Here is a 16338-nt window from a genome sequence, read left to right on the forward strand (position 1 = left end):
CATTCACAACTTACTTTATGATTTAAAAAAAAAATATTGAGTAAATTCTAGCTTCATTTTCTAATCATTCCTATTACTACTTGTTAAAGGTTAATCAAACGCATTTTATTGAAACTACTATTTTTTTTATCTAATTATCAAACGTTACAAAATATGCATCCCCCTTCACATTCGGAGAGTTTGGAAATTTTGAGAAAGTATTACAATAAAATGAAAAAAAGTTATAAACAACCTTCAAATTAAACTTGAAACAGGATATTAGCATTGTGATGGGACAGACATACACCGTATAATTGTTGATCTCAAAATATGATCAATAAGACAACAAAATTGAAATATGAATATAAGTGCAATAAAAATACTTTTCTTTTGTATTTATTTTTATTAAAAAACAACTAATTCTAGTACACATATTTGATAATGAAACATGTTGATTCGTAATAAATTATAAATTAATAATTAAATGGTCCTTACTGGAAACATGTAAATGCCAGATTTTTTCTGGCACATTAATTTTTATGGGTAAAATCGACAGACAAGTTTGTAGGTATGCGACTACACTTCACACTTTCATAGTTTGTCATATTTATCGGATAAGCTAAATCTGTGATGATCGTCAGTATAGTTTGAAATTTTGATCACACATTTAGTCAAACTATGTCAATCACCCCCTTTATAATGAAATGTGTAGGTATTACAGTAAGTTTAGTTTAGTTTTCTTTATGTAGAGCACAAATCATTTTCTTAATTTATAGTAATTCAAAATGCTGACTGGTTTTCAGAACGAAAATAAAATAATAATTAACTATGCGATATTAAATCTACTGATTTCTCAATTCAAAGGCTAAATTCAGTACACTGGCTTTATAAATAAGTAATGACTGTTAAAAATTAAAACTAAATTAAATACAATATTTATCAAATATGCAATATTCACGATCGTTTCTTGTATTTTTTGTTACTGGGTTTGCCCCCAATATACACCCAATAGTGCATTTAATATAATCACATAAATCCCCCAAATGATGAGAATGAAATGGAATAGCACATAGTATGGTGATACTGACATGTAACACAATTATTACCAAAGAATACATACAAGACAGTAAATGAATAAAAAATATCGATATCATCAACTTTATAGACAAATTATCATATTTTATGAGGTAATACAATATTTAGTTGATTCATAATTCCAATTTCAATTGAATATCCATAAAGTGGAATTGGTAGCCACATAAATAACATAACAAAGACAGAAAATGACTCTGTGTGTATGCAATTTCTCTATGATTCTAGTAAAACCAATTATGAATGCACTGAAACCGCAGGGATGAAAATATTATACACACTATTATGGTAACATGTAAATATTTTGACTCAATACATAATAGCTGGTTTTTCCGATAGAAGTAGGACACTAATAAAAATATATTAAGATATATAGGGACGACCACCACAATTAGTCCAAAAAGTTCACCCAACAATTACCTTTCTCTCCTTTTGTTATTGTGTGATTGTGACATATTTATTATAAAAATAATTTATACCAACGCAACGCAATATAATTATTATTTAATGTAATATTTACAGAACATGTCGAAGTATCACCCTTTATTCATTATTTGCGCATTGCGCTTATCGAATCTTATTGGCTGGGTAAAATATGCATGTTGTCTTTTCAGGCAATATGAGTGTCCGAATCTTCCTTAGTTGTCTTCCTGTCCCACCACCAAAATGGTAGTAGATATAGCGAATGGTTTAATAATTCAATATGTTATTAAGTTGCGATGATACTTGAATGACTCTGACCAATCACAATTGTCCAGCAATGAAATTAAAATTTCAGTGATTGTGAAAAATCATTGATTGATTGATCAATCTATAGATTGGAGAATCGGTTATAATTATGTGATCATGATTTATTATCTTCCCTAAAAGGGACTAAAATGGCATGTTATAGTATGGTGACCATATTTCCACAGCTACCGGCGGTTGCCATACGCAGTCATTACTCATAATACTTGTATAGGATGTTTAAAGAGTTGCTGTGTCAAAGATCCTATAGTAGTTGTTGAAATCATCTCTGCATATTGACGCTGCGACTGCCCACCCAAAATTCTGATCTTCCCACGCACACATACCGCTGCGCCTAAACACTTGTCGCTGTGATTTGATTTATTAATTTAGAAAAGTGTATTATGGCATTACAGCCATTGGCCAATGCGGCATAAAATACATATCAGGTATAAAATAATTATAAATAGTAGTCATGAAATAGATAACAAATACTTAAGAGTGTACATAAGTGAAACGGAAAATAATTTTCAACACTATGTGGAACGAAATTTCGGCCGCGTTGAGGCGCGTTGCCATTCGGAGAGGAATAGTTGACCTGTTCGCACGTCAATTTCTTTTGTGATGGAGTCGTCTGAATATATTCTTAAATTGTGTAAAGATGACTTAAAAACGTTCCGCATGTACTTTAAAAAGAAAACATGTCAATGAATATACTATTATTATTACGAATATAATAATAAACATAACATAAAAAGGATGCATGTTGGATTTATATGACAAATTACATTTCGTTCGATTCGCGTCATTTGCACCCGCGACCCGCAATCCGCGCATCGCCTAGCCAAGATCTTTTTAGACCATGCCTCAACTGAGGTATAGCCTTAATTACTGATAAGAACCAATATAAAACAAGAAAGAAGTAGAGAAAGTAAATTATTATGTAATCTTAAAGTAAAATAATAAAAACAATAATTATGAATTTAATCTATTTAACCGCTGCTAACCCTAAAGAAAAGCTAATGAAAAAACGATAAATGCGGGATTTATAAAAACATTTTTTTTTTTAAAAAACTTGTTTTTCTCCTGGATTTTTTTGACGTCTTAAATTATTTTCAGTTTCTCAGCTAGAGTTCTAGTTTTCTTAATGGAGGGCATTTTAGTTGCGACTTATAAAGATTCGTGATACGAGATGCAAGGCAAGCCTATCATATGTATGTATCATAAACAATTCTACGAAAGCGAAATGAAAAATATTCAACAAAAACGGTCAATCGGGATAATATTTATGACGGGACCATGATATTTAGACGACAGATCGAGGAAAACGATAAATCGGGGAACGGTTAATACGGGATTATTTAACATTGTTCTTATGGGTGTTTGGCGGGACTTCAAAAATGAACGATCCGTGCAGGAAAACGATTTATGCGAGAACGGGAGATCGGGGTTCCACTGTTTATATAATATAATATGTATATATATAAAATATATACATAATGTATAATATAGGTATGGCAAAAGATGAAGTTATATTAAATGTACATATAATATTTACAATCACTAATCAACGAAAATACTTTCCAATAATATTTTTATAAAACACTCAAAATGATGCATTCACTAGTGTCTTTTATCATAATTTTGATAAATTATTGTATTTTGATTTCAATATCCTACCACATAATTGATTCGGCCTGTAATTTTAGAAGATAATCGGAGAAGGTTTGAATTCTGTTTGTAAGTGAAAGTGCATCATCAGCTAATCTTCATGCCATTTCGTCTCTTTTTGAATCGTAATTTTGCGAGTACTTTGACCTGGGACTATAGAAACTGTCCGGATGTATGTAGGTGTCGGTGACAGGTTTCTCCACTGAATACATTTTATTATGGTAAATGTTCTCATGATTTTTATTATTCAGAGGTTTAATAATGAAGGAGCCAGATTCTCTTCGTTTCTTTCTCAGTCGCATGCACGAAAGTATTGTCATGAAGAGAGATCCAAATTCAACGAGGCAGATAACAAAAATAACAATCAAAAACCCAATATACTGTTGCTGGTACCATATTTCGACTTTTGTGAGACATCCCTGAAATAAATCAAAATAAATAAGTTAAACTAATGTTTAAGATAATATTATAAAGAAACGTAAAGTTTGTAAAATAAAAGCAAAATCAACACAATTTAGCAGTATAGTATGTAGAAGTAAAATCTGAAATACTGCGACGATGCGGATGTATGAATGTACGAATTTAAGAATGCACAATATCATAATATGGAATGTTAAATAATGTTCGCAATTTCTTATCATTGTTTTCGTGCTGGGATAAATTTTTTGATCACATTTTTGCAATTTTTCTAATTTTACAAACATATTAAAAAATACGAGACGGAATTTGTCTCCTGCTATGTATAATGACCCAGCGTCATTGAGACATTTGATATAATCAACGCGGAGGAATATTTTCATCAAACATTATGCTAAATATATCCGGAAAATTGCAATAATAAAATGAATGCCACACCATATAACTCCTATGTGGATCAAAAACCAAAATAATTATTAAAACATTATGCTATATGGAATATATACCTTTATATGTCAAAAGAAACATATTTTCTTTTATTCATTATAATGTAGGTGTGTTACACTATAGAAAAAGTGACATGAATCATTCCATCATATAAATCATCCATAAAATGATGTCTGAATCAGTAATAATATTGTAGTCATTTTTATTACATGTACAAATAAATAATTACAAACCTGACTATGACGATATGGGACAAAATGCTCGGGAAGTAGTTCTTGGCAAATGGATTCATTGACTGGCCTAGGATCAAGATAGGACAATTTATTGACATCTTGTACGCAGCATGTCAATGGCACCATGAGATCACGAGGCCCTAAGCGACGCAACTGCCACAATGACATATCAAAATTTCTTCCATCTGTCATACCACAGCATTCAAACTGAAATGATAATAATGATTATTTTTTATTTAACAGTCGACAATAATATCAGGATTTGATAATTAATTATTAATTTTAATAAAAATGCAAATTTTAAAGTACTAATTCTATTTTTTGTTAAATAATTGGACCGATGAGAGTAAGTTAAGAGCGTACTTCAGTGAAACGGCAAATAATTTTCAACAGTACGTGCAACGAAATTTCTCACTAGTCGCCAATCGGAGACCGACGGTCGAGGTGTCTGCATGATGATTTGTTTTCTCATGGCGTCGGATGAAAATATTCTTAAATCGTGTAAAGATTACTAAAAAACTTTACGTATGTACTTAAAAAAGAAAACATGTCAATGAATATACTATTATTATTAGTAATATAACAATAAACATAACATTAAATGGACGCATGTTGGATTTTTATAACAAATTATATTTCGTTCGGGAAGCGTCATTTGCACAATGCTCGCATCGCCTAGCCACGATCTTTTTAGACCATGCCTCAACTGAAGTATAGCCTTAAGAGTTGAAGTGGTCCAATTATATAATAAAAAGTGGAATTAGTACAATAAATTTTGTGTTTTTATTAAAATTAATAAAACAATGCATTTACACCATGAGTTGACCATTACCATGAATTTTGATAATTTGATCACCAATGATGTCTCATTTGAAAATTATTTATTCATGTTGGTTTCTGTGGATACCACTGATTTAGGTTATAAGCATAAGGCTCATTTCGACAAGTCACTGCGGATGATGGGGAGGCATTCACTTTTGTTTACACGTGTGACTGAAAGTGAAATACTCAATTCATTCCAAAATGGTGTCAAGTGTAATAATTGCGGTTCAGGATGGAACACAAACGATTTGTGATTGTTTGTTATACGAATGTAGAAATCTCATCGAAAGAAAGAGGAATAGGATAAGAGGCGTTGGTGGATAAAATTATGGCTAATTCGATGTAATATCATAGGTAATATGATGACAGTACTCAGGGACGCAGTGCGCATGCATGGCGAGAGCAGCGGTGTGAGTGCGCATGCGCAAAAAGTCTTTTAAAAAAAAGTAGGTTGTATCTTAAAGCAAATTATATTGCTTGATAAACTGTTACTTTACCATGGTTTGGGCTAAATCCATAGCTGCGGTGAATTGTTCTTGTCCGGGAACTCCGTATCCCGCTTGCAGGGCACCGACTGCACCCCCTCGCGCTCCCTGCAGCCCCACGCAACCAGGCCACGCTACTACTATCACGCATGCTGCACACTGGCATATCAGCGAAATCATCACCATTACAAAATACTGAAAACAATAAAAAGAACAACTAAAACCACTATTTCAATTATGTAAAAAACACACCAGAATAAAAGGACGTTTACGTTTTTAAAAAAATATTAAAATATATTTTTTGAAATTATGTATATCAAATTGAGCTTTGATATGGTCACAATATGTACCTTCAGTAAATCCATAGTAGCATTAGCACTACTTCACTGGGGCTCCATTATGACTACATATACCAAAACTAGAATTGACTTTATTAATTAAATAATTAAATATGGGCCTCACTTTGGCATAATGCTAGAAGTATAAGAAGTCTAGTAGGTATACTACGAGGGTGGGTCAATAAGTCCTTAGAAAAGCCGACATGTGGCGCGACTAGTACTGTAAGCGGTTTGTTTTCATGCAGCGGCACTACCGATTCAGTATGCTGCGAAGTTTCAATCAGATTGGTCGGGTTGTTGTGTGTTTCTCGTACATTTAAAAAAAAAATTTGCTTGTGGAAAATGGAAAAATGGAAAATGGAGAAAATTGAGTTAAGAGCTGTTATTAAACATTTTAATATAAAAGGGTTAACAGCAAACGAAATAAAAAATGAGTTGGATTTAGTTCACGGCATATCTGCTCCTTCACTTGCAACTATTTATAACTGGTTAAATGAATTTAAACGTGGTCGTACATCAACAAAGGATGAACCACGCTCAGGACGTCCTGTAGAGGTGACTACACCAGAAATGATCAATAAAATCCACGATATGGTGTTAAGTGACCGAAGATTAAAGTTGAGTGAGATAATTGAGGTTACAGGGATCTCAAAAGGTAGCGTCATTTCTATTTTACATGACAAATTGGGCATGAAAAATATTTCTGCAAGATGGGTGCCACGTTTGCTCACAGTCGACAATAAACGCAATAGGGTGGTGGCCTCTAAAGCCCTGTTGTCGCTCATGCAACGCAATCCGGATGAATTTTTTCGTCGCTTTGTGACTGTAGATGAAACATGGATACACCACTATACTCCCGAGATGAAAGAACAGTCAAAGCAGTGGATTGCGAAGGCAAACCATGTCCAAAGAAGGCGAAAACCGTAAAATCAGCTGGTAAGGTTACGGCTACTGTATTTTGGGATGCACGTGAAATTATTTTCATTGACTATTTGGAAAAAGGAAAAACAATAACAGGGGATTATTATGCATCTTTATTGGACCAACTAAAAAACAAAATTGAAGAAAAACGGCCTCATTTAAACAGGAAAAAAATCCTCTTTCATCAGGACAATGCCCGTGTTCATACATGTTTACGATCAATGGCTAAAATTGAAGAATTAAAGTTCGAATTGGTCGACCACCCACCGTATTCGCCAGATTTAGCCCCCAGTGACTTTTTCCTTTTCCCAAACTTAAAAAAATGGCTAAGTGGACAACGTTTTTTTTTAAATGAAGAAGTCATCGATCGGACAAATGCTTATTTTGAGGACCTTCCGAAAACTTATTTTTCTGACGGTTTAAAAAAAATTGAGAAACGTCTAACCAAGTGTATTGAGCTCCAAGGAGATTATGTTGAGAAATAAAAAAAAAATACAAAAATAAAAACTGTTTTAATGCTTTTTTCTAAGGAATTATTGACCCACCCTCGTATTATACCAGTATTAACAGTATATTATATCAAAAAATAAATCGGAGAGAGAAAATTTGTTCGTACCAAGGTTAGTACGCAATAACCTCTGGAATACGTTGCCCAGCATCCGACAGCACCCGCTGCCACCATGAATAATCCGGCACCGATCATCGCAAGGGCAGCATAATAAAATGGAGGTTGAAGTGCTTCATTCTCTGAAGATGTCAGCAAACGGGACAAAAGTATTCTCGAAGAATCGCATAGCAGAAAAAAACCCGCTGTAAGTATTACCACCCCTGAAATCTGCATAAAAATAAAATTTAAATATTTTATAGTAATAGTATAACGGCCCCACGATGGCCGAGCAGTAACGTGTCAGTTTATAATTTCATGTGCCCTGGGTTTGAATCCCAAGTCTGGAAAATTATATAATGTTTCTTCTTCTTTCGACCATGTCCGATCCTAATAAGATCATATGGGCCTCCACAGAGTGGAGGTTGTTATTAACAAATTTTGTTTTTACAAGAAATGGATCTCAGCCACTTGCTCAACCTATTAGGTCCATACTCTGACTAATACACAATTTGAAAAACCAGATTCAAACCTGGGACCCACAACGCTTAAGCCGCACGGCCTTCATGGGACTGTCATGTTTAATATCGTAAAAACAAAATTCTCAATAAAGACAATGAAATAATTTAATGGTAAGTTACAATTAATATTATTTATAGAAGAATATTGTCATTGATTTATTAGTAACTATGTACATGTACAACATGGTCCACGTCAAGAAGTGATCTTCTCTTTAATTTATAATAAATACAAATTAAATTTCATGTTCTACAACTTATGACAAAAAAATGATATTTTTAGACAAAGTAAATTGTTATTGGGATTTTGCATATTATTGTGAAGGTGGTATGTAAACCCAATTTAAAATCAACTCAACTTACGACAAAACTATAGGAATATAAATAACTCATTCGGATATAAGTCAAGTAATACCTGTATACATTGATTAATAAGTATGTACACTAAAACCTATATTATTGACATGCTATTATAACAATGTAAAATTAAACATATAAAACTTACAAGAAATATTATGTTAAAACTTCCCAAAAGCGCCTTCGAACTGAACACTTTGCGGCACTGCATTTTATTATAATTCTTTTAACGTTTATTCAACAATATTATTAATAGTAATTTTGGATTTATAATAACAAAGAAATTGAACGATATTCCATACACTCACTATCCTATGCACAAACATTACACATGATATAAAATGAAAACGGAATTATAACAGGAAGGAAGCAAAAGCTATTGTAACTATAGTCATCATGGTAGAGTGGGGGCCAGGAATGACCATCATCTATTGTTGTATACTTTTATAGAACATGTATGACGATTTGAATGATCACAATTTACGAAAAAAAACTCATTTCTATAAATCACTTGAGGATTCAAACTTATACAGCCTTAATACGTAGAATATTTGGCTAATATTAACAGTTGAAGGGAAATACTGTGTTGATAATATGTGTATGTTCAAGCAGACGGTAAACATAAAAATATACCGGTAGTAATGTTTTGGTCAGTTGAACCAGTGATTCACAACCAATTTTGTTGTGTATCATGCCATTATATTGGATATTGCAAGTATGTATCATTATACTTATTTTGATATTCACAACTGCACCCACAGTGCAGTAGTTGGTAGAGCACCTTTCTCCGAAGCCATGGGTTACGGATTCGATTCAGTGACTGCCAAAAAAACACATTTCGTTTTCTCAATGTGTGTAATCCAGTGCAAAGATGTATTTTAATACACAAAAGCTTCAAAGAAGCAAGAACTCAATGGGTATGACTAACAATCGTTCCTCGTAAAAAAAGTTTGTTAATTTAACCTTCATTATGCAAAAGATCAAAAATGGCACATTTACTTTTAGTGCTCGGCCGTAGTGGTTTGGCGGGCGCGGCGCGGCGGCGTCTTGCCAAACTCAAAAGTATAACCGTGTGTATTATTGCCCCAAAAAAGACACTGTCTACGAACATTTCACACACAGTCATACGTTTGAGTTTTGCAAGATGCCGCCGCGCCGCGCCGCGCCCGCCAAACCACTACGGCTGAGCACTTATTCATCAAAATTGTCGAAACTACCAATAACAATCACATCCAACTAACTATATTGTTAAGAAAATTTGTACTAGGTCACATACAACCTACGATTCATTAACACTGTTATCCAAGTCTATGTGGATAACAGGCACCGCTAGCTCAGGGTACTGGGTTTCCGCACTATCTCTCTGGTGAATTCCAATCCTGTTACGGAAAGGACCATCGGAATCAATTGGTATCCGATGGATGTGTTTATCATACCGTTGCAGCGGTTAATTGCGACCATTGAAAACTAAGCTCGAACTGGACGCCAAAGCCTTTTCTGTGAAAGAAAAGAACGTAAAAGAACATAATATAGGGTACAATTAAATTAAATGAAACACCGTGATAATTTAATCTCACTGTATTTAATATGACATTGTAATTGAAAGTCAATGGTACTATATCGTAATAACAAATAATTACGAAAGTACATAATGGCAGTACAACGCCGAAGTGAAATCACCATCGTTCATACACGATGGCATTATAACATAAAGAACGAATATTTACGTTAAACAAAAAACACGCTACCGTCTGCAAACTATAATATTTCCTCAGCAACTTAACCTAGCTTAAACAAAATATCCACATGTGAGTGAGATTATAATTAACACAAATAACTTAAGATTAATAATAAAAATGAAACGTATTTACAGCCGCATGGCGGAAGCCATGCGGACTCGCTGATCCCACGTCCTCTAGTGTCAAAGTTCAACCAGAAAAGAATTTCTAGCGATCGGAGATTGATCGGCCAAGGAACGATCCCCCCCACCACTTATCAAACCCGTATGCTTTCTCGAAGTACCAACCGCAGGATTTTAGTGTTGCCCGCGAGAGAAAAACCTCTCCACTAATTAAAATTGTTAATTAGCCCGTAGGTGACGTCTGCAATGTCACAATATCTTGTGATATTATGTACACCTAAAATTTCTTTGTACACAGTATAACACGAATAATATTAGTACAAACGAGTATGCGTGTATTTAATATTATTTACAGATAATTGCAGCATTTTAATTGACATAACCTAATTGGTGAAAAAAGCTAACTTTCTATGAGGATTGGTTGTCAGCGATTTGCTCGACCAATTGGGTACATGACATTTATCGACACACATATTGAATGAAAAAATGTGCGAATTTTGCACAGTATCTCCCATAGATCAAGGTACATTCACTTTAAACTCTACTCCACAGTGGGGCGGTGTGTAGGTACCTATCATAAAAACACAAAATTAACAGTTTAATGTTTGTTTATTTGCCAAGAAGCGAAATGGTTGTTCATAACTGAATTAGACCAATGGCCAAGGGGAGACATGCTCTAGTGAACATGAAGGGTGACTAATTACAGTTGAGAGCTACTGCCGATGAATATATTATACACATCAGAGTACAAAAACAATTCTCATTATTCTACCAGTTGCTTTTATCTTAGTAAATTTAGCAAACGCGGAACAGTTTTTAATACTGTAAAAAATACAAACAGATAAAATTTGGCTGACCGGACAAAAAAGCAAAAGTAAATGTAACTAAGCACCATTGTAAAAATATATTTTGATTACAGCTTCATCAATATATTTCAGGATGTAGACATTCTTAAACATGTTTACATAAGATATCACAAAAGGTAGTATGTGCCAATTATTATTCATCTTTTGCTTGATTTCTAGTTGATTAATTCCACCAGTACTACTAGTGTATCAGGCTATAACCGATTCTTCAAAATGACAATGAGATGACTGACTTCACACAACAGTGGCATACTTTAATTTACCTACTTTATTTTTCTAAAAAGATTTACTTCTATGGACTTGAATCTTTGGTATGCATTAAATATTGCTTTTTTTGTTCTTCAACATTTTCAACTTTAGTGCAAGAACGTAGTGGTCAGCGGCGTCTTGCGCAACTCAAACGTATAACCATGTGTGAAATGTTCGTAGATAGTGTCTTTATTGGGGCATATCACACACGGTTACACGTTTGAGTTGTACCAGCTGCTGCCCGCCCGCAACTGTGGCCAAGCGCTTAGGAGAGAATCATTTTAATTATGGAATAAAAAAAACGGGAGCTTGAGAAAATATTATAATACAAAAAATATTCCATAACAAATATTATGTACATATTTTATTAAATGTTTAAAAGTCCAATTTTTTGCTTTTGGAACCTCCACACCCTAAGCTGGCACCATCGTCTTGTTCTCTTTCACTAGAATCTTGTAACTCTGAAAAAAATTAAAAATCAATTACTTAACATGGTATAGAATATCTTGCCTATTTGTAATTCAATACTGAATAACCACTATAATAATAATGGCTTTGACTTGAATCGTATAAATCCCCACAAAACTATGATGTTTAGAAAACATACCTGGAGGCAAATGCAATTTCTCAATGAGAAACTTCTTTCTTCTTAGTTTGAATGCCAAATCCAGGGTCGACGGTACGTATGGAACCAATGAATTCATAGCAGAGATCTTGGTCAAGTAAAACAAGCCGTGATAATCCCTAAGCACCGGATCTGACTCACGATTTTTACCAGCGAATGATTCAAGTCTGATTGAAGTATCCACACAATGTCTGATGTTAAGTATGTCACTTGGACTCTGAAAAGTAAATTCCAAATTAAATATACAGACTTTTCATGACAATTCTTATTGAAAAGCAAAGAGAGTGTCTTCGCATATCCGGTCCAACACATCACGGGGATCAATATGGAATGGAAAAAATTGATGGTTTGTTCAACATCAAGACATTGTGATGTGTCGTAGGGTAAAGTGGTCATAGCATGGTGTGTGTGGAGATATTTCGATTGATAAAAGTCGTGCTGTAGTTCTTTGTTTAGAGTCAAAATTATTGTAACAGGTTACAGTCACATTCGTAATAATGAATTCACTTATTACTAAAAATTGATTACCATTAGTGTCGGTATAGATTTTTTATTTCAAAAAGGTGCACCCCCACTCTGGTAAATAGGACATGCAGAAATAAAGTTTAAGAATAAATAATTCTTAATTGCCCTTGAACCCAGTCATATAAAAAAATGTAATATTGTGATTATTAATTTTGGCACATTTACAAAAGTATTGAACTAAATGAAAATATTTTTAAATGTCAAATTAATCGACTCACGCATATAATAAAAGCATCTTAATACACTTACATCAAATAGATGACTTGGTATGGTCAAATAAACAACAGCATTCGCAGATCGTACAACTGCTCTGAGCAGATACAGAAATTTTATCAGATGTTTTGAGTTCTCAGAATTATTACATGATGTTGATGATTCAAATGTCTGCCACAGAGGAGATGCTAATGATCCGATAGCAATTCTCAAAATTTTATCATTTCCAATTACGTTTGATTTCGAGTATCCATCTTCTTTAATTATATTGCATATGAATTTCATCAGGTCCTCATAGGCATCGTTTCCAACTCCTTAAAGTATAACAATTAATTAATTGAACTGATATTTATGCATTTCTATATAATAGTAGATTATATACCGAAGATAGGTTTGTAGACCAAAACATCTATCAACATCAAGAACTCGCAAATTGTAGAATTAACGAAATCTTTGTATCGAAATCATTATACCTATTAAATACGAATAGAAAGATAAATTACTTGTTGAATTATTGTTGAAAATAAAAAATAAATTATTAAATTGAAGAAATCCACTGGCTTAGATTAAATTACTGATGTACTGTATATAATATACGGGATGCTGGTTTGACTTGGAACAAAGCAAGAAGACTGGCGAGCGACAGGGATTCTTGGAGGCGCCGCGCCGCGTTGTGTCCATATGCTCCAACTAAAGGGCGAATATGGCCGAAGAAGATACATAAATATAGTAAAAAAACTTACGAGAGTTAGTTGCTGCATCACAAGACTTTGGGGGTTTCCAAATGTGTTTAGTAGCCTTATTTAAAACATCCTTTTCTATATATTTAGTAAGATCATAATAATGGCCAAATTGCAAACTAGGTCCCATTGCAGATTCAACTGGTGCTAAATTGTTATAACGCCATGCAATCTTCAGGTCTTTTTCCGAGTCACAATTTTCAATATCAGAATTTATCGATTGGTTTTCTGCATTTGTGGGAGACGGCAGCTGAGAAACCTGTAAGAATATGGATTTTAAATTCAATAAAAAATTTTACAAGTAAATTTGATATTTAAGCAATGACATATTAAATGGACAACTCGGCTTACTTCAACTTCATATCGGCGCGCACGAAAAATTGTGCATGAAAGTCATTCACAGATATATAGGTAGACGTCACGTGACCATATGACGTATCCATTTCCATTATGCGATACATGCTTCGAGAATTTATAGTAATATAACCTTTATTGTAATGGCGTATTAGTGTCATTACTCATTGCGTTAGAAACAGATTCTAGGTTACTAACGACTTCTCGGAGATTAGACGTTGTAGATTGTATGGGCAGACCCAGCGGTGTCGCCAGACCGCTTCCAAGCAGAATGTTCATTTGAGCGTAGGATACCGATATTAAAATATGAATTTCGCCATCCGGCAGACCCGACACAAAGTGAGTGTCATTTTATTTTCCAGATGCTTCGTCCATATTAATGTCATTGTATTTAAGTACTAGTTAAAACTTTACATACAATGAAAATTACGCAAAGTAAGTATGACAAATTTAATACCAATGTTTTATAAAAATCAGCAATTGATCACAAAATTAAAAACTATAGAATTTTTGAACCTACTGATATATTTGATGAAATTTAAAAATTCTATTGTCACTAATCTACCAAACACATTTATTGTTGTGATATTATAATAAAACAAAAACATCAAATATTCTAAAACTAATAGAAGGCAAAGTTGAATGTGTAAACACGCCAATGTGGTGTGTGTGGTCCGTAATGCTCGGATACTATCATATGCCATGTTGGCAGGAGCAGTAGGTTGTGTTAATAAATTATCAAAATTCTTACGAAACAGTCAGGATCATTGTCAAGTATCGCCAACAGCACTGGATGGTTACTAACAACGCCTTCAGATAAAAAATATTTTAACATCAGTTTGGAATAGTTAGCGTGTTTATCTTCCTCTGAAAAGATAAAAGGACAAAATCTGTGGGTATGTCATTTTTACTTTTTCGATTTTATGGAAGGTTCTAATGTGGATCAAATTACATAAATAATTTATTGATTTTTAAAAAATAATGACTTACCAATGATAAAAATACTACCCACAGGAATTCCGCCACCTAAAATAGTTAATAGATTATTAAATCAATATAGAAAATTAAATTTAAATGATTCATTTAAAGATATGGGAAAAACAAATTGTATTATAAATTCCCCAGTTCGTGCAGCCTTTATCAATAATTGTTTGTTCTCAAAAAGAATTTTTTTCTACCATGTCCGATCGAAAGATCATTATATGGTACTCCATAGAGTGGAGGTTGAATTGATAGATTTTTGTTTTCAGAAGAAATGGAGGTACAAGTCGGTGTACAGGAAGCCAGGCAGGAACTGTGTTGATTTTCATAGCCGATTTTGGCAAAACTCATGAATTCAAGAAGGAAAACCTAACATAACCTGACAAATAATCCAGTATATTAGCTATTTTCAAAATTTGTTTGCCGCTGGCTTCCTGTAAGCCGACAAGAACCGAAATGGTTATTAGCCACTTTCTCAGCCTATTAGGTCCATATACTAGTCCAAACACAAATTTAAAAACAACATTCGAATTGATTAGACCCACATTATAGCCGATAACGACTTGGCCATCATTTGCGTTAAAAAGAGAATACTGAAACTATATAATAATTTAATATGATGCGTTTCTGAGTGAAGTACAGTGTAATACTTGAAAATAGTGTAAACTGTAAACAGTCAATCAACATAAGTTTTTATGCACCATATACATACCGATTACATGGTCCAAAGCTGGTATTCCTGATGAAATTAGTAATTGATTGTTTTGTAATACTTTAGTGCCAGGTATTTTTTTAAATCCAATCTTATTGGCAAATATTTTCGAGAGTGGTTCCATTTTCACAAATATTTTATTCGAAAAATCGTGTAAATAATGTGTCATAGGTTAAAACCAGGAATCATAGCCACTATATTTTGGTACGCTAGTTTCGAATTCGTACACACAGTTGATGCATTACCAAGTATTTGCTAGAGTGCTTTGTTCAAACTAATCTCTAGAAAATTTTATCAATGGGTAAGTAGGTAAGTACTGTAAATAACTTTTCATGCAAATCCAAAATATGGTTATGATATAAATAATGACATTTAAGTATCATAGATAATCATAGATAATATGACTTTGTGTCGGCTCAATCAGTGATGCCATTTTTTTCTATACTGATCACGTGATCAGTGATCAGTGAAAAAATATAGTATTTTCTAAAAACTATAGTACAGGAACATTTTTATTATATAGTATCGACATATTTGGTGTAAAAGTATAATATTTCACGTTTTCACGCAAGACTATTAAAATGTTGAGACTGCGCTGGATC

At 33.4% G+C, this 16338-nt stretch overlaps 2 protein-coding genes across 2 annotated transcripts; both read right to left on the reverse strand.

Annotated features, from left to right (window-relative positions):
- Nucleotides 1-392: 392 nt before the first annotated feature.
- On the reverse strand, nucleotides 393-9642 carry Tsp68C (Tetraspanin 68C). The gene is made up of 5 exons (XM_085959211.1): nucleotides 8759-9642; nucleotides 7748-7966; nucleotides 5885-6067; nucleotides 4566-4772; nucleotides 393-3887 (listed from the first exon to the last, which is right to left on the reverse strand). The coding sequence occupies exons 1-5, from the start codon at nucleotides 8819-8821 to the stop codon at nucleotides 3567-3569; spliced, it is 993 nt and encodes a 330-aa protein (XP_085815337.1). The 5' UTR covers nucleotides 8822-9642; the 3' UTR covers nucleotides 393-3566.
- Nucleotides 9643-10173: 531 nt separating this feature from the next.
- Elp4 (Elongator complex protein 4) lies at nucleotides 10174-16114 on the reverse strand. The gene is made up of 7 exons (XM_085958734.1): nucleotides 15737-16114; nucleotides 15034-15069; nucleotides 14795-14910; nucleotides 13693-13948; nucleotides 12986-13263; nucleotides 12194-12428; nucleotides 10174-12047 (listed from the first exon to the last, which is right to left on the reverse strand). Exons 1-7 carry the CDS (start codon nucleotides 15903-15905, stop codon nucleotides 11962-11964), a joined length of 1176 nt encoding a protein of 391 aa, XP_085814860.1. The 5' UTR covers nucleotides 15906-16114; the 3' UTR covers nucleotides 10174-11961.
- Between the last annotated feature and the right edge of the window lie 224 nt (nucleotides 16115-16338).

This window comes from Rhyacophila brunnea, unplaced genomic scaffold, assembly GCF_057557595.1.
Source record: "Rhyacophila brunnea isolate RB1 unplaced genomic scaffold, BYU_Rbru_1.0 scaffold_8, whole genome shotgun sequence".
Classification (NCBI taxonomy): Eukaryota; Metazoa; Arthropoda; class Insecta; order Trichoptera; family Rhyacophilidae; genus Rhyacophila; species Rhyacophila brunnea.

Bases quoted from the DNA above. Each gene is read 5' to 3' on its own strand.
- Elp4 (XM_085958734.1), bottom strand. From the start codon at position 15,905: ATGACACATTATTTACACGATTTTTCGAATAAAATATTTGTGAAAATG. The intron at 15,070-15,736 runs GTATGTATATGG...TAACTATTTTAG, and splicing joins AGCTTTGGACCATGTAATCG to GTGGCGGAATTCCTGTGGGT. The intron at 13,949-14,794 runs GTAAGAATTTTG...ATATTCTTACAG, and splicing joins ACAATGATCCTGACTGTTTC to GTTTCTCAGCTGCCGTCTCC.
- Tsp68C (XM_085959211.1), bottom strand. From the start codon at position 8,821: ATGCAGTGCCGCAAAGTGTTCAGTTCGAAGGCGCTTTTGGGAAGTTTT. The intron at 6,068-7,747 runs GTACGAACAAAT...TATTGTTTTCAG, and splicing joins GTTATTGCGTACTAACCTTG to TATTTTGTAATGGTGATGAT. The intron at 3,888-4,565 runs GTTTGTAATTAT...GATTTATTTCAG, and splicing joins TCCCATATCGTCATAGTCAG to GGATGTCTCACAAAAGTCGA.